Source organism: Cervus elaphus, chromosome 22 (assembly GCF_910594005.1).
Source record: "Cervus elaphus chromosome 22, mCerEla1.1, whole genome shotgun sequence".
Taxonomy (NCBI): Eukaryota; Metazoa; Chordata; class Mammalia; order Artiodactyla; family Cervidae; genus Cervus; species Cervus elaphus.
In genome coordinates, this window is record NC_057836.1 from 5721332 (window position 1) to 5739933 (window position 18602).

At 48.3% G+C, this 18602-nt stretch overlaps 1 protein-coding gene across 1 annotated transcript in view; it reads left to right on the top strand.

Annotated features, from left to right (window-relative positions):
- Window positions 1-18602, top strand: part of EFCAB6 (EF-hand calcium binding domain 6) — a 248362-nt gene that overhangs the window by 118406 nt on the left and 111354 nt on the right. The window contains exons 13-17 of the mRNA XM_043882452.1: window positions 1628-1795; window positions 4676-4735; window positions 4832-4992; window positions 11260-11433; window positions 13543-13711. Coding sequence (XP_043738387.1) covers window positions 1628-1795; window positions 4676-4735; window positions 4832-4992; window positions 11260-11433; window positions 13543-13711 — 732 coding nt within the window. The remainder of the gene's footprint in view (window positions 1-1627; window positions 1796-4675; window positions 4736-4831; window positions 4993-11259; window positions 11434-13542; window positions 13712-18602) is intronic.

Below are 18602 nucleotides of genomic sequence, written 5' to 3' on the forward strand. Positions count from 1 at the left end.
AATAAGAAGACTACCCAATTTTTTAAATGGACAAGATTTTAATAGACATTTCACCAAAGAATATATAGGAATACCCAGCTAACACAGGAAGAGGAGCTCAACATTGTTAGTCATCAGGGAAATGCAAATGGGCAGTGACGACCTCACGCCCCCTGGAGTGGCTACTATCAGAAAGAGACAGCTGTGAGCGCTGGTGATATGGTGGGGATGGCGCTTATACACGCCTGGTGGGGTCATTCAATGGTACAGCTGCTACAGAAAACAACAGAGTCATTTCTTAACAATTTAAAACAAATGTATCGCATGACCCAGGAATTCCACTCCTAGATTCATCTGCCCAGGAGAAATAAAAACACATGTCCACACAAAGCCTTGTGTGCAAGAGTCCACAGTAACATTATTCCTCATTTCCAAACTGGAAACAGTCCAAATGTTCATCAACTTACTATAATACAAAATGTGGCATATCATACAATGGAATAGTAGTAACAGGAATAAAAAGGAACAAAATACTGATCCATGCACCATCATGAATAAGCCTCACAAACATTATACCCGTTGAAAGAAGGCAGATGGAAGGTGCATACAGATACAAATGTTGTATGATTCTATTTACGTGAAATATCCAGAAAAAAAGCAAATATATATAGATATAGAAACTAGATTAATCCCTTAGGATAGGGTAGAAATGGTGAGTGAGCACAAATGGGCACAAGGTTTCTTTGGGGGTGATGAAAATACTCAAATTAGAGAGTGATAAGGGTTGATTATTGAAAATCATAAATATTAGTTGTCAACGATTCCTACTTGGACATTAAACAATGGTCAGTCCCCCACCAAAAAGTGCCCTGAACATACCCTCTAAATTACTTTATTTTCTCCAAGAAAACCTTCTGTCCTTTTCAAGTTTTGGACCCTAAATTTGTAGTTGACATTCATACACTGCTATATCACTAATAAGTCTTTGGTCACATTAATATTCACAATATCTTTTATGAAGAGATGGGGTCCTTTATTTCCCCTGCCTTTCCAGTAAATAGTTTCTCTCAATTTTGATATTCAATTTACTTATTGGTAATTTTTTATTCTGGGAGAAGAAGTTTGCCCCCCAGTATTTTGCTCATAGCATGCTTTCTTTATGGTGTGTGGCTGAAATTTTTCTCGCTAAGTAATTGTCCATTTATGTAATTGACGAGGTTGGTGGTAGTGCAAACAAACATCATTAATATTCTTAGTAAATTGGCAAATTGTCATTGAATTTCCAGGAAGGCCTATGCCCAGTGTGGCTGAGCTGCCGGGTCCTCAGGTGGGTTAGGGCAGGAAAAGCTGTTTGGCCTCTGAGACCACCAGCATTCAGCCTGTCCCGGGGAGAGGGTCAGCCTCTTTCTTGCCACATCCTGACAAAGAACATCGTAGCAACAGCACTGGCAAAATTCTAGATTCCCTCCCCCGGCTGCTCTTGGCACGTGTTATACAGTGAGCATCAGTTGAGGTTCTCGTATTTCAAATCACAATTTTATTTGGCCCCAAATCTTGACTTTTTAAGTGCTGCCATTACATGTCATGCTTTTCCTTCTTTTTTTCCTTTTTTAAAAAAAAAAATCCCTTATAATATTTTCATGCTCAGAAACCTGACGGACATATAACAGGGCAAGAACTGCAACGCATTCTAAATTGCATGGTTGTAAAAATAAGTGATTCAGAATTCAAAGAACTAATGCGAATACTTGACCCTGGGTGCACCGGATGTGTCAACGTCAGCAAGCTTATTGGGCTAATTGAACAGAACCCTAAGGTGAGTTTTGCCACAACTTCACATTTCCTTTTCTTTTTACGGCAGGAAACTTCAGTGTTGTTAGTGAAATAAGAGATGCAGGTGAAATGTGGTTTAAATAACTGAATGACTGCACATTTTCCACCAGAGTTAATTTTCATTTTAAGTAAGAGTTGTGTTTAAAAGCTGTTTGATTTTAACTTTTAGTTTCTAAACCTGGATTCAATTCCCGGGTTGGGAAGATCCCCTGAAGAAGGGAAAGGCTACCCACTCCAGTATTCTGGCCTGGAGAATTCCGTGGACTGTACAGTCCATGGGGTCGCAAAGAGTCAGACACAACTGAGCAGCTTTCACTTTTCTAAATCTCACTGACGGATGAACTTTGACATTTCCAAAAACCTTTCCTTGAATGGCAGCACGTGATACACTAGATATGACTCCTTTTCACAGCATTTCAATAGCACTGCTAAACCTGCCTGCCCATGCAGGAGAAGTAAGAGATGCAGTTTTAATCCCTGGGTCGGGAAGATCCCCCTAGAGGAGGGCATGGCGACCCACTTAAGTATTCTTGCCTGGAGAATCCCATGGACAGAGGAGCCTGGCGGGCTACAGTCCATGGGGTCGCAAAGAGTCAGACTTGACTGAAGCAACTTAGCATGCATGCATTTGCAATGAAACAAAACACAACAGCTACTTATTGCCTCTAGTGGCAAACACTTTTGATATTTATTTCTTTTAGTTGAAAAGTTGATAGTTTTGTTACTATTAATCCTTCTATAACTTTAATAGCTATTTAGTATTTTAAAATTTTAAGAACTTTGAAAAAATCAGATTAGTTTCAGATAATGCATGCCATAGACATTAGCAGAGTCTCATTGAAATGTTTGTTAAAGATTTCTTTTTACCAGGTACAGGTTAGCTTTTAGTTTAAATATTATGGCTTGTGTGCATTCATGGTAAGTTGCTTCAGTTGTGTCCAACTCTTTGGGAACCCACAGACTCCTGTGACCACCAGCCTCCTTTGTCCATGGGATTCTCCAGGCAGGAACACTGGAGTGGGTTGCCATGCCCTCCTCCAGGGGATCTTCCTGACCCAGGGATCAAACCCACGTCTCTTACATCTCCTGCATTGGCAGGCGGGTTCTTTACTACTGGTGCCACCTGAGAAGCCCACCTTGTGCACATCCTAACCCACGTCACTGGGTCCTTCTTGAGCTGTTTCAGAGTGAGTCCCAGAGTCCTTTCACTTGCAGAAACAGAGAACTGCAGCTTCTCCAGAGCTCCCCAGTGGGACAGAGAATGTGTGGGCTTTTGTGCATCATCGCCTCTGCCCATCACCACAACTCTGAACATCTTTGTTGTTCAGCTACTCAGTCGTGTACGAGTCTTTTTGACCCCATGGACTGCGGCATGCCAGGCTTCCCTGTCCCTTACCATCTCCGGGAGCTTGCTCAAGCTCATGTCCATTCAATTAGTGATGCCATCCAACCATCTCATCCTCTGTTGTCCCCTTCTCTTCCTGTCCTCAATCTTTCCCAGCATCAGGGTCTTTTCCAATGAGTTGGCTCTTCCCATCAGGTGGTCAAAGTATTGGGACTTCAGCTTTAGCATCAGTCCTTCCAATGACTATTCAGGGATGATTTCTTTTAGGATTGACTGCACATAGCCATCCTTTTTCCTCTTTCTGTTTTAATCAATCCAATTTTTTTTTCTTTAAAAACAAAACTGTAGACATGTGAGAGTGTGTTTTCCACGTGGCCAGCAGCGTAGTCTCTGCCTGCTCTAGATCAGACCCTATCTGCCTCCGGGCTTCCAGCCCTCTAATGACTGTAGGCTTGTGGATAAAGCAGAACGTCCCAACGTGGTTGATGAGGTGCCTCGTGGTCCAGCCTGGCCGCCTCTCACGGGGTCTCCTCGCCATCACACTGCCAGGTCCTCAGGCTCCCCAGGCTCCCTCCACCAACCTCAGCACCGCAGCTCCTGCCAGGATCCCCTTCCCACTCCCTTGTCCGGAGTCCTTCAGTAGGTCTCAGCCTTCCCAGCGATCCCCCGGATCCCTCTGACAAAGCCAACCTTGCAGTCATCAACCTCACACACCTGTACCGGCCACGGGGTCACGTTTGTGTCATGATAATTGTTGTGCCTCTAGGAAGGCGGAGACTTCTCTGTTTTCACTGCCAGCGGTACCCTCAAGCATAGTCCAGTGCTAGGCATCCTCACAAAGCAGTGTGTTGAGTGAATGTTAATATAAACAAATGGATTAGAAACACTGGAACACAGAGATGTGCAAATAGAAGAAAATTAAGACCACCGATAATTCTGTCATGGAGGAATTGTGTTACGTTTTTACTCACCCTTGCATATTCTTCCAAACCTTTATACCATTATATACACACACACTATTTTTTGCAACTTTATTGAGATATAATTGATATATAAAAGTACACAATTTAATATACAGTATACAATTTGATGAGCTGGATATATGTATTTATATATATTTTCATGTATGATATCTATTTTATTTTAAAATGAGATAGGTAATTAGTGACTTTTAAATTTATCATCAGTTAACATGTTGTTAACCCTCAGTGTCAGTAAAAATTCTGCTATGTAATATTAAAAGATACAGAGTATTCCCCTTTGTTATAATCTAGGTGTTCATTATTTAATTTCTAGGTGATGGATTTTTTTCATGTTTGTTGTACTTTTTAAAATAAGCACAAACTGAATGTTATCCTCGTTTCCAGATGGGGGCTGGGGGGCAGACACACCTGCTCAAGGTCTAAACTATCGGCTAATCAGGGACAAAACTGACAGCTCAAAGTCCATCTGCCTGCTAAGCTCCCACTGCCTCTATGAGTGATTTGTATTTATACACATTTTCTCTTTCCCAATCAGCTGCACAAAATACCCGCCTATAAAGACACCAAGGTGCCTTTCTTCCTGGCTTGGGATTCAGTAAGTAACGCTATCCTATGTGGCCCCAGGGTGCTACCTCCCACCCCAGGTTACAAACATGCCACTTGGTAAATAAAATTTGTTTTTTCCTGGTAGGTGGAAGAAATTATTCATGACTCTATTGCTAAGAATATATCAGCTTTCTGTAATATGCTGCGGTCATATGACCTCGGAGACACAGGACTCATTGGGCGAAATAATTTCAAGAAAATCATGCGCATATTCTGCCCATTTTTAACAACTGAACATTTAGTAAAGTAAGTTTTCGGGTAACAGAATTAGTTCATGTCACATTTTCCTTAAAGTCTGTTTGATAATTCTAAACCTTTTTCTACATGTTTTCTGCCATGTACTAGTAGGTAGTATTGGTAATAGCTTCTAATTATTGAGCCTGTACTAAACCTTGAACGTTGGTTGAGAACCTGGCATATACACTATATGACTGAGTCCTCACCACCAGAGTGTACGGTTGCACTACAACTCCTTTTCCTGAACAAGGAGATGGAGGCCTGAAGAAGTTCAGCGACTCCTTGGAGACACACGGGAGTGAGCCGTGGAGCCTGGGTCCCATCCTGGTCGCCGTGACTCGTACGGTCTTAATCTTCATACTGTTTTATCTCCCAGGGTATCTGGCTGTGACCAACCAGCCCATAAATGGTAGCCCGATTTATAGTTTATACATATAATTTATAGTTCATTTTAGTTTAAAACTTACTTTGTGGTAGCTGAGCCAAAGCTGGAGGGGACAGGGATACTAGAGAAAGAAGAGAAGAGTGTCCTGAAGGCTCCATGGGTCCTGCCTGGTGTCCCTTCCCCTCTCCACGTGGAGGGGCTCACCCCCTGCGGCATTCCCTCACTGCAGACGACCTTGGCAACCTGCAGGGTTGGAGGAGGGGCAGAGGACCGTGGGGCCGGCTGCTTCCGGTGGTCTGGGCAGCAGAGGAACCGCCTGGTGACTCTGGACGGGGAGGCTGAGGGCCGAGGGCGGAGGGGGTCTCCGGGGATGCCCGGGGCTGCTCGAGCCGCCAGGTGGGAGACACAGGGCCACTGAGGGAGCAGAGGAGCTGGCCAGCCGGGGATGAAAGCACCAGAAAAGGGGCTGCAGGAAGACGTGGGGCTCAGAGAGGAGTCCGGGCCAGGACGAGACCCCGGCGTCCTCCTCACACCAGCTGTTTGCTCGTTCGTTTGTTCGACAAGCATTTGTCTGGGTCGGCGGTGGACTGGCTGGCTGAGGTGAGCGGGCCTCGGGGAGGACCTGAGAGCACCTCCAGGCAACCAGGGCCCCAGCTGGTCCCGCAGCAGAGGAGGCCGAGAAGGTCGGGGCGATGGGACCGGATGGGGGTGCCTGAGGCTAAGGGGGCAGGGAGTCTCAGGGAGCAGAGGGCCAGCGAGGTCAGAGGTCACAGAGAAAGCAACTGGGGTGAGCAGTTGGGTGGGGGGAGACCCAGCAGGTCCTCGGGATGTGTGTGGAGTAGAGAGGGTAGGGTCAGGAAGGGAGTCACCTGGCTTCACAGACAGGCTCTGGTGTGCCTGCGGGCTGGGAGAAGCCAGAGACTGCAGCCAGCATCTGGAAAGGAAAAGCAGATGGAGCCAGGGTGGGAAGAGGGGTCGTGGGGGGCGGGTGCTGACCTAGGAGTCCCCCCTCCGGACTTCTCAGCACAGGGGTAGGCGAGATCGTCAGCTGAGGGGGGAGGCCGCAGGTGGAATAGGAGGCTTGGGAGTTGTTAAAGGTCGCAGCAGCTTCCAAGGGCCAACAGAGGGGAACCTCTTGAGGTCTCCGTTTACTTGTCCCTAAAAAGATGTTGCCCAATGGCATTCATGTTCTACCTGAGTACACTTTATTTTCTTTATATCAACTCCTCTTTTTCTGAAGTATATTAATTTTTTTTTAAAAAAAGGCTTTTCTTACATGTAAAAACAGCATCACTCACTGTAAAGAGGTTACACTAAGTCTGCCTTTCATGAAAACAGTATGATTAAATCCTAATGAGATGTCTCTATCTGCCAAAGGCTCTGAGCAGAAGGCTTGCTATTGCTTTGTTAAAATGTAGGTTAATATGTAGAAAAAAATTATGTTATGTTCGATACCACTTGAAGTAAAAGAAATGCAAATTTGCAAACACGTGGAAAGACAGAGCAGGAAGGAGGAAAAGGTGGTTCTCGCATATGTGCTGGTGGGTGGGTAAAGGACAAAGCCTCTTGGAAAGCAGTTTGGTCTAACAAGGGGCTTCCCTGGTGGCTCAGATGGTAAAGAATCTGTCTGCAATGTGGGAGACCTGGGTTTGATCCCTGGGTGGGAAAGATCCCTGGAGAAGGGAATGGCTACCCACTGCAGAATTCTTGCTTGGAGAATCCCATGGACAGAGGAGCCTGGCAGGCCCCAGTCTATGGGGTTGCAAAGAGTTAGACATGACTGAGTGACTAACACTTTCAGTTTTTTCACTTCAGTGTGATAAGCACCACCCCCTGCCCACTTTGTCGCTGTGGTTCTTCTAGGAATACGTACCGGGAATACATGTGGAGGTTCAGGGTGTGTTTGGAGTACCACTGGCTGAACTGCCAGGGGTGTGGGTTGGGGAGGGGTGGGCAGGAAGTAAGGATGAATCCAAGCTTCTGGCTTAAGCACCTGGGCACTCAGGATTGTCATCTGAGCTGGGGGAGGCTGAGGGGGACAGTTTCCAGGGGTAGAAATCAGCAGTTTCGTTTTAGACATGTTAACTTGGAAAGGAGATTGGTGGACCTCTCACCACCCAGAGTGGCAGGTCACTCTATTCGCCTCCTTCTCCACCTTCCCCCGACCTGCACCCCGCCCCCCCCAGCTACTCTATCCCTGTCACCAGTTCTCTCCCTGTCACCAGCTCTCTACGTGTCATCAGCTCCCTACCTGTCACCACTCTCTCCCTGTCACCACTCTCTCCCTGTCACCACTCTCTCCCTGTCACCACTCTCTCCCTGTCACCAGCTCCCTACCTGTCACCACTCTCTCCCTGTCACCGCTCTCTCCCTGTCACCAGCTCTCTCCCTGTCACCAGCTCCCTACCTGTCACCACTCTCTCCCTGTCACCACTCTCTCCCTGTCACCACTCTCTCCCTGTCACCACTCTCTCCCTGTCACCACTCTCTCCCTGTCACCACACTCTCCCTGTCACCACTCTCTCCCTGTCACCACTCTCTCCCTGTCACCAGCTCTCTCCCTGTCACCACTCTCTCCCTGTCACCAGCTCCCTACCTGTCACCACTCTCTCCCTGTCACCAGCTCCCTACCTGTCACCACTCTCTCCCTGTCACCACTCTCTCCCTGTCACCACTCTCTCCCTGTCACCAGCTCCCTACCTGTCACCACTCTCTCCCTGTCACCACTCTCTCCCTGTCACCAGCTCCCTACCTGTCACCACTCTCTCCCTGTCACCAGCTCTCTCCCTGTCACCACTCTCTCCCTGTCACCCAGCTCTCTGCCTGTCACCGCTCTCTCCCTGTCACCAGCTCTCTCCCTGTCACCAGCTCCCTACCTGTCACCAGCTCCCTACCTGTCACCACTCTCTCCCTGTCACCACTCTCTCCCTGTCACCACTCTCTCCCTGTCACCAGCTCCCTACCTGTCACCACTCTCTCCCTGTCACCACTCTCTCCCTGTCACCACTCTCTCCCTGTCACCAGCTCCCTACCTGTCACCACTCTCTCCCTGTCACCGCTCTCTCCCTGTCACCAGCTCTCTCCCTGTCACCAGCTCCCTACCTGTCACCACTCTCTCCCTGTCACCACTCTCTCCCTGTCACCACTCTCTCCCTGTCACCACTCTCTCCCTGTCACCACTCTCTCCCTGTCACCACACTCTCCCTGTCACCACTCTCTCCCTGTCACCACTCTCTCCCTGTCACCAGCTCTCTCCCTGTCACCACTCTCTCCCTGTCACCAGCTCCCTACCTGTCACCACTCTCTCCCTGTCACCAGCTCCCTACCTGTCACCACTCTCTCCCTGTCACCACTCTCTCCCTGTCACCACTCTCTCCCTGTCACCAGCTCCCTACCTGTCACCACTCTCTCCCTGTCACCACTCTCTCCCTGTCACCAGCTCCCTACCTGTCACCACTCTCTCCCTGTCACCAGCTCTCTCCCTGTCACCACTCTCTCCCTGTCACCCAGCTCTCTGCCTGTCACCGCTCTCTCCCTGTCACCAGCTCTCTCCCTGTCACCAGCTCCCTACCTGTCACCAGCTCCCTACCTGTCACCACTCTCTCCCTGTCACCACTCTCTCCCTGTCACCACTCTCTCCCTGTCACCAGCTCCCTACCTGTCACCACTCCCTCCCTGTCACCACTCTCTCCCTGTCACCAGCTCCCTACCTGTCACCACTCTCTCCCTGTCACCAGCTCTCTCCCTGTCACCACTCTCTCCCTGTCACCCAGCTCTCTCCCTGTCACCGCTCTCTCCCTGTCACCAGCTCTCTCCCTGTCACCAGCTCCCTACCTGTCACCAGCTCCCTACCTGTCACCACTCTCTCCCTGTCACCACTCTCTCCCTGTCACCACTCTCTCCCTGTCACCAGCTCCCTACCTGTCACCACTCTCTCCCTGTCACCAGCTCCCTACCTGTCACCACTCTCTCCCTGTCACCAGCTCTCTCCCTGTCACCACTCTCTCCCTGTCACCCAGCTCTCTGCCTGTCACCAGCTCTCTCCCTGTCACCAGCTCCCTACCTGTCACCAGCTCCCTACCTGTCACCACTCTCTCCCTGTCACCACTCTCTCCCTGTCACCGCTCTCTCCCTGTCACCACTCTCTCCCTGTCACCCAGCTCTCTCCCTGTCACCAGCTCCCTACCTGTCACCACTCTCTCCCTGTCACCAGCTCTCTCCCTGTCACCCAGCTCTCTACCTGTCACCCAGCTCTCTCCCTGTCACCAGCTCCACTTTTCATGGCTCCTGTCATTTGTTTATGTTTACTACCCGTGCCACCCACCAAGGATGTAAAACGTGGAGACTTTTTCTCTTCCTCCTGAAGCCCGAGTACCTAGGAGTGGAAGAGTGCCTGGCTTGTGGACAGGGCATCTTAAATGTCAAGCGAGGAAATGAATGAATGAATGAGTGAACTTCAGTGGGTTGATCATGCAATCACCTGGATTTTTGAGATGGAAGCCTCTCTATCTCTTCTCCATTATGTAACCAGTCTTTGTCTAAACTACAAAGTGAAATCACTCAGTCGTGTCCGACTCTCTGCTACCCCATGGACTGTAGCCCACGAGGCTCCTCTGTCCATGGGATTTTCCAGGCAAGAGTACTGGAGTGGGTTTCCATTTCCTTCTCCAGGGGATCTTCCCATCCCAGGGATCGAACCCGGGTCTCCCGCATTGGAGGCAGATGCTTCACCATCTGAGCCACCAGGGAAGTCCTACAGAGATGATCATGTTAAAACCCTGCTTGAAGCACTCGGAGGTCCTCTGGCCATTAGGAAAATACCAGCTGCTTTAACAGACTGTGGCTTCCTGGCCCCTCAGGACCCTCAAGCCCCTCTGGAGCTCGGGCTCTGTAGCCAGAAGGCCTGGGTTCAAATCCCAGCTCAGCCCTGAACAAGCTGTGAACTGGGGCAAGTGCTGAGCGTGAGAGTTGTGGTGAGGCTCAAATGAGGTGATGGACACAAAGCCGTCACCCAGGGTCAAGCCCACGGGGAGCTCTCGTTCGCTGTGGCCATTCCTGCACGATGCAGCTCAGCGAGGCTGACGCTGAGCTCTCTGCTCTCTCCAGGTTTTCAGATGATCTGTTCCCTCCTTTCAGAATGAGCACTTTCCCAGCCTCTTGCAGCTCCGTGAGGTGGGCATTGCTCTGCATTGGGAGCATGGAGTCTTAACCCCTAGACCACCAGGGAAGTCTCAAGCTAACCCATATTTAAATAATATAATTGGAAGAAGTCCATTAAGTATATATATCTCCATGAACCCATCACAAGCTGTCAATCCAGACACTAAACTTTTTCACCATCCTTAAAGCTTCCTTGTGCCCTTTGCAATCCCTCTCTTCCACCCACCTGGCACCATGTCACTGCAGATGACATGGCATTTTCTAGGATTCTCTGTGAAGTCAAGCCTACAAGATGCCAGGTTTTTATTCACCAAGCATAATGTCTATGTGGCTCACTGGCGCTGTTTTGTGTATCCACAGTTGGTTCTTGTTCATTGTGGAGTAGACTTGTTTTATGGCCTTCCCCAGCCTTGTGGGTCCACTCATCTACTGATGGGCATTTGGTTTGTTCCCAGTTTTTGCTCTTACAATGAAAGCCACACGTATTATACAAGTCTTTGTGCAGCATACGTTTTCGTTTCTTCCAGTTAAGTGCCTACGGGCGGGACAGCTGGTTCCTCTGATGAGTATACGTTCGGTTGCCCTACTGTCTTCCAAAGTGGGAGCGCCGTCCCGCACTCCACCAGCCATGGAGGAAGCCTGTAGCCATTCACCTCCTTGCAGACACTTGGTAGACTTGGCCTTATTTCAGCTGTTCTAATGGGCGTGTTCTAATTATTTTTAAAATCCAGACTCTGCAGTAAGTTTCAGGATACTGCTTCAGGAAGAATCCTTTACAAGAAACTTTTGGCATGCCTAGGAATTAATCGCCCGCCCACTGTCTCTCCAGTTCCTGTGCCAAAGGGTCAACTGTTAAATGAACATCTTCAAAAAGAGGAGCAGCCGCTGCCAGACCTTTCTGAGAGGTAAAACAAAAGGAAAGCGTGTATTAAAGCTGCGGTGCCCTACTGTGGATACGTTAGTTGCTCAGTCATGCCCGACTCTTTGCAACCCCGTGGACAGTAGTCCACTGTAGCGCGCCAGTCTCTTCTGTCTGTGGAATTCGACTGCAAGGTAGACAGTAAATATTTGTTGACAAAAATGAGTATTTAAATATTTTAGGATTTAAATAAGAAAGATGGCAAATGATTAATGCAGTGATTAGAGTCAGGGAGTTTTAGAGCAAGCAGAGACCTTAGGAATATACTGCACTGACTTATTAATTCTAGCATTCAGAGCACTGAGACCTGAGAGGAGGTTTGGGGACTTGCCTCACAGTATTTGGGCTTCCCAGGGGGCCCTAGTGGTAAAGAACCCACCTGCCAGTGCAGGAGATGTAAGAGACATGGGTTCGATCCCTGGGTCAGGAAGATACCCTGGAGAAGGAAATGGCAACCCACTCCAATGGAATCCCATGGACCGAGGAGCCAGCGGGCTACGCTCCACAGGGTCACAAAGAGTTGGACACAAATGAGAGCGACTTTGCGTGCTCAGGTTATTCACAAACTTAGTGGATACCCTGGGGGAAGGACCCAGGACTTTCAACTCCCAAAGAACCCATCTGCCACTCAACTATTACCTCCCTGCAGTCACACTTACTTTTTTCCAGAGTTGGAGCTTCCTTAGTGCTGTATAATATTTATTGCAAAATATACTCATCACACTGGTTAACATTTTCTAACATGAATGATAAAATTACTTAAATGATGGCCAGATTGAATTGTAACAGTAAAACATACTTAGTAAATCCATTAAAAGTCAGACTGATGAATATTCTAGCCCTTCATTTTGAAAAATATAGGTTTAGTCTAATGAAAAGATATTATTTTAACTTGCTTGTTCTATAGCTTATAATAAATCCATAAGGAAAGGTAAAATGTAGAACTAATCAGCCGACTTCACTTTGTCATATCCCCTTTAAAAAATTCTTAAGTGTAGAGCAATGGGAATATTTTAATGCTAAGGTGAGGAAATTTGAATATCTGGGCACTTTAATAGTAGCTGCTTTATAGATGAGTAGAAAGATGGTATTTTAAGAGAAAGGTAAAATATTCTATGAAGAGCTACGTCTGCCTCCCAAAAAAGCAGTGAAAGAAGTGCTAGCAATTTAGCATTTCATCAAACGTGGGCATTCTTGGACATCTCTTAGAGCTGACAGAAGCAGCAGGTGAGGAGTCGAAGTCCGTTCTCAAGACCATCTCATGGCTATCAAAATGAGGTCTAGGATACTGCAGGAGAATAATTATCCTTCAAAGACACATGCATTCTCACACTCAGACACAGAGCACACTGCATAAGATCTGTATTATATAAATTAAATGGATTTTGTGAGTCCACTTGGGTTAACTGTGGACATCCCTTCCTTCCCATGGCTGTCTGATGATCTTTGATCTGGTTTCCATGAAGCAGCCTGTTTAATTTAAGGCGGTGTAGCAGGCTCTGACTTTGCATTTTCCCAGTTCACTACAGTATCCTTTTTCAGCCCTGTCTTCCCACTCCCGTGCTAGATTCAGCCAGCTCAAAGCACAGCTGAAAACGTCAGGGGCGACACCAGCCCCTGCCCCGAAGCTCCCCGCCCTGGCCTGCTGCCTTGTGCTGGGACCTCGGCCGGGGAGGGGGAGCTTACCTGACACGGTGACACAGAACAGCGGGCCTGGCTCTGAAGCGATGAGCCATGGGCATCTAAGAAGTCCCCAAGTCACTCCCTTGACCTCAGCATCTGTCTGCTCATTTGTGGAAAGGGGATGGAAAACCCCCGTGTTGTCCTGGGTTGAACCATAAGCGGGTGAGGTCTGTAGCAGGGGTCCCCAACCTCCGGGACCATGCCTAGTGATCTGAGGTGGAGCCGATGTAATAACAATAGAAGTAAAGTGCACAATAAATGCAGTGAGCTTGAATCACCCCCAAATCACCCCTTCCCCATTCCATGGAAAAATTTGTCTTCCACAAAACTGGTCCCTGGTGCCAAAAAAGGTTGGGGGCCGCTGGCTTCTAGAAAGCGTGCTGCTGCACCTGTGTGTCTGCTTTGATTTTAGAGCCAAGCCCGCTGAGAGCCAAGGAGCCATGACCAGGAACATGACCAAGGATGAAGTCATTGAGAAGCTCAAAAGCTGCATACGGCAGCAGGACCCAGCCTTCAGAAAACGGTTTCTCGACTTCACCACGGAGCCTAATGGCAAAATTAACACACGTGACTTCAAGAAGGTAGGAGAGTAAGGTCTCTCTGCGTTTCTGCGTTTCCTCCTTTCCTGAAGGAAGTTTAGTTGTCCTACTGTGCTACCAGGCTCCAAAGGCACAAGCATTAAGTTTTTTTTTTTTTTCAGTCAGGGTTTATTCCAGGGCAAAACGGTTTCATTTCTAGGCATCTTCCGGCAATGTAAAAGGATTCTTCTGGCCAAAAATGTCCTTGGCAATTTTCTTCAGAATACGCTTCTGATGTGAATGCGGCCGGTTTTTGATAGTTAAGCTTTCAAAACAAAGGGTTCATCGGTGCTTTCCTTGGCCGTCCCCCTGAGGACCGGGACCCGTGTGCGCGGTGGGGTGGTGGGGGTGCGGGGCAAGGCTGCCCAGGCACCCCCCAGCCCTGCCAGCGAGGGGTTCCTGGGATGCTGTGATCAGAGAGCTGCGGTTTGTTCCTCAAGAAAGTGGAGGGGAAAAACTGGCAGTGAAAACGGGAAGCTCAGAGTGCTGATTTGCATGTGTTTATGGGAATTGATGAGGTTCATGCCAGAAAGAACTCACTTTGAAGGGTTCTGCACAGACTTCTCAGGAATGAATTTGAACGATTGCTTAAAATTCCTATTGTGATCCCCGTAGTTCATCATCTGCAGCTATTTTTAAGGGACACCTTGCCGTTAATACGTCGTAGTGTCCATGTGGACACCTTCAGAAGAAGGCAGTGAAATATATTTCCAAGAAGAGAAATAATCATACTAGCAGCTGCAGTTTATCTAGTGCCTGCCCCTGTGCCAGGCGCTGAAATGGGCTCCGTCCGAATCTCATTTCCAAGCCTCTCGTTGGCAGCAGTGTGGGGGTTGGGGGGTGTGGAGGAGGGGCTGGGGCGGGGGAGGGATTAGATGGCTGTGGAAACAGTCCGGACCTCCCCTTCCCCAAGCAAGATACACGGACGTGGAGGATCTATATTTGTGAGCCTAAGGGGCCCCGTGAGGAGACATGGGGTTAACGGGTAAGGGAGAGGAAAGAGTCAAGGATGGTTCTTCGATTTCTGGTTGGGGGGACCAGGAACTGATAACCAGCCATCGCCGACTCTGACGAGAGCGACTTCAGTGGCTAAATGGGCAGGAATCATGGAACTCTCCCAGGGCCTGGTCCCGGGTTCCACCCAGAATCACCTGGCAAATGGGGCCTCTTTTTTTTTTTTTTAAAGTTAAAAGTTTTTATTTTTGTTTGTGCTGGGTCTTCATTGCTGCGCAGGCTTTATCTAGTTACGGCAAGTAGGAGCTGCTCTCCAGCTGCGGTGCATGGGCTTCTCATTGTTGAAACCACTGGTGGCTTCTCTTGTTGCGGAGCACAGGCTCTAGGCTACGTGGACTCCAGTAGTTGCAGCTCGCAGGCTCCAGGGCACAGGATCACCTGTTGTGGCGCTCAGGCTTAGTTGCCGCATGGCCACAGCGTGTAGGATCTTCCTGGATGGGGATCCAACCTAGGTCCCCCGCATTGGCAGGTGGGTTCCTAACTACTGGGCCTGCAGGGAAGTCCCTAGTTCATTTCTTTATTCTGCCTGTTTATCTTCCTCCAGTAAAAACATATGCTCCAAAGGTAGACATTTTTATCTCTTTTGAACAGGGATGCATTCCAGTACTTGGCACGCGGTAGGGCCCAGAGGACATTTGCTGGATGAACAGGTGAAGCTAAAGAGTTAACTAGAATCCCCAGGGGAGCCTGAAGGGCCACCACCTGCGGAGTGAGGCAAGCAGGCGCTTCAGAAGCCAGCTGGGATTCCTAAACGTGAAACTGGCTCCCCTCTGCACCTGGCGAACCCACCCTGGCCCCCTTCTCTGCCCCCTGCCTGCCTCTGTGTTCCGGCCGAGCAGGGGGCAGCTGCAGCTCTGCTCTTGCTCCCCGGTGCTACCTGCACGCTTCTCCCCTCCCTGGTTCCTGGCTTCCTGGAGACAGCCAGTGGGCAGCAGGGGCTGCAGAAGAAAACAGAAAACACTAGAGGATGGAGATGCAGGGAGAGAAGTCTGTTGTTTCAGGAGACTTAGCAACCAGTTCACTGCGAACACAATTAGGGAGGTATTCTACTGGCTTCCCTCCTAGTGACTTGTTGGGTTTAACCTTTTAAAACCTCCTGTTGTGACCAGCCGTTTAACTTGAAGATCAATAATCGTGGGGTGACTTTCTACAGTCTGCTGGGGACCCAGATTTCAACTCTATAGGCTGGTAACCTCAAAGCATTATGTAAATGTAAATTTTCAGTGTTAAATTATTTATGAGAGCGATTCTACCACTGGTGAAGTCAGAGCTGGGAAAATCGTGGGCTTATACTGTAGAAAGAAACCAGAATTTAGATTGGACAGAATGCAAGGCATCCAGATGTTAAAGGTTTGGGAATACCCAACTTCATGGGCAAGGAAACCTTTGAAACCAACTCTTGTAGAGAGCTTTAAGCATTAATGATGACTAATTCTGTAATGGGAATAATAGCAATGATAATAACCATGATGATGATGCTGACCATTGCTGGAATAGTGATGGTATCACTACACTGGGCACTTACTGACTCTGCCAGTGTGCAGGCACCAGGGCGTTGGTTCACAAGCTTTATTTGTAACTGTCGCAGGAGCCCCGTGAGGTATAGATCACCTTACACCCACTTCACAGGTGAGGAGACCAAAGCTTAGGACTTAAGATCATGGTTCAGCGTGGTCCAGCTGGTAAGCCATTCAGACACTCGACTTTGAATCCATGCCAGCCCGTATCAGCCTCAGACCCCTGCCGAGTGTGACACCAGGTTGGTGGGTGTCACACAGGCTGTGTGCGTGCTTGCTCGCTCAGTCGTGTCCGACTCTTTGCGGCCCCATGGACTGGGGCCCTCCAGGCTCCTCTGTCCGTGGGGTTTTCCAGGCAGGAATGTAGGAGTGGGTAGCCATTCCCTTCTCCAGAGCATCTTCTTGACTCAGGGATTGAACCTGGGTTTCCCACATTGCAGACAGATTCTTTACCTCCTGAGCCACCAGGGAAGCCCATGTAGGCTAGCTGGATACAACCGATGGTAGCTTTGAGGTTGGATCTGGCCTCAGAGTTTTGTGGGAAGGACATAATAAGAATGCCCCTCCACTTCTTCCTACCAATTTGGTTGCGGGGAGGCAATGTTCTTGCCCTCTCTTCCCCCAGACCTCTGTCTCACCAGTTAGTAGTGCAGTGGCTGCAAGAGTTTCAAGCCCGGGGCATTGGGAGTGAAGCTCTAAGTCCTATTTACCCACTTGCCGAGTTCTGCATCTATGCACTTGTTCATCCTTTGAACACAGGCAGCGCTTCACCGTTGGCTTGAATACCTTGCAAACTATCACTTATAAAAATCACAGCAGATGGTGACTACAGCCATGAAATTAAAAGACACTTGGCTCCTTGGAAGAAAAGCTGTGACCAACCTAGACAGCATATTAAAAAGCAGAGACATTACTCTGCCGACAAAGGTTCCATCTAATCAAAGCTATGGTTTTTCCAGTAGTCATATACGGATGTTAGCGTTGGACCATAAAGAAAGCCGAGTGCCGAAGAACTGATGCTTTTGAACTGTGGTGTTGGAGAAGACTCTTGAGAGTCCCTTGGACTGCAGGGAGATCCAGCCAGTCCATCCTGAAGGAAATCAGTCCTGGGTGTTCATTGGAAGGACTGATGCTGAATCTGAAGCTGCAGTACTTTGGCCACCTGATGCGAAGAACTGACTCATTGGAAAAGACCCTGATCCTGGGAAAGATTGAAGGCAGGAGGAGAAGGGGACAACAGAGGATGAGATGGTTGGATGGCATCACCGACACAATGGACATGAGTCTAGCAAGCTCCAGGAGTTGGTGATGGACAGGAAAGCCTGGTGTGCTGCAGTCCATGGGGTCGCAGAGTCAGACACGACTGAGTGACTGAACTGAACTGAATACCTTGCACTCTAAATTAGAAGTGCTGTTTATTCTTAGCAGCCGTCACCTTCCCTGCGGTGGAGGCAGGAGGTGATGGGCTACACAGGTCCTCTTAGGAGAGAACCATGTGAATAGAATCCAGAGCCAGGTGGAAGCTGACAGGTCACTGTGTCCCTGCATGGTCTTTGCTAAGACTCTGTTACTTTTTTCACCTCACTGGTCAGGTAGCTTCTGTCTGTTATGCAAACTCTTATTTGTTAACTAGTAATTGAACTTTCTCCCTTTTCTCTCGAGTGTAGGAGATATCAGAGTTTCTGATTAGTGTGAGATAACCAGGGACCCCACACTGAGTTGAGAGCCCTGGTCGAGGCAGAGCTATTGGGGTTTTCATGAACTCATTGTGTTTTTCATGATTAAGTCTGCAATTTCCACTGTGGGAGGAAAAAGGACAGTTCTTTCTGGAATTGTACTAGCCCTAGTTGTGTATTTTGCATCATCCATTAAATCATTGTTCACAACAACCCTGTAACACGTATTCTTTATCTCAGGAAATCCCCTTCTTCTGCTTGATTGCTCTGGCCTCTGCACCACAAATCCTGTGACTTCCATGTATTTTTAAACGTGTCAATTTATTTAAATAATGAATCAAGAACTTGTAATGTTGCAGAAAACCATTTTTGAATTTTAGGATGATCTAGAATATTTATATTCCTTCTCTGGATACAGTTTCTCCCTTTCCCTATCCTTCATTTGCTGAATTAGCAGCAAACCCCCAAAACAGTAGCTTAACTTTTAAAAGTGGCTATTTTTCTCCTTTAAGAAAGGAGTCCAGAGGTTGTTGGTATAGGGTCAGTGCCGCAGCTCTACATTGTCTTCAGAAACCCAGGATGCTTCTAGCTTCTTACTCGTTCAGTCTTATCCTCATGTATGCAAGATAGCTGCTGGAACACCAGCTATCACACACATGTTTCAGGCACAAAGAAGGGAAAAGGGCA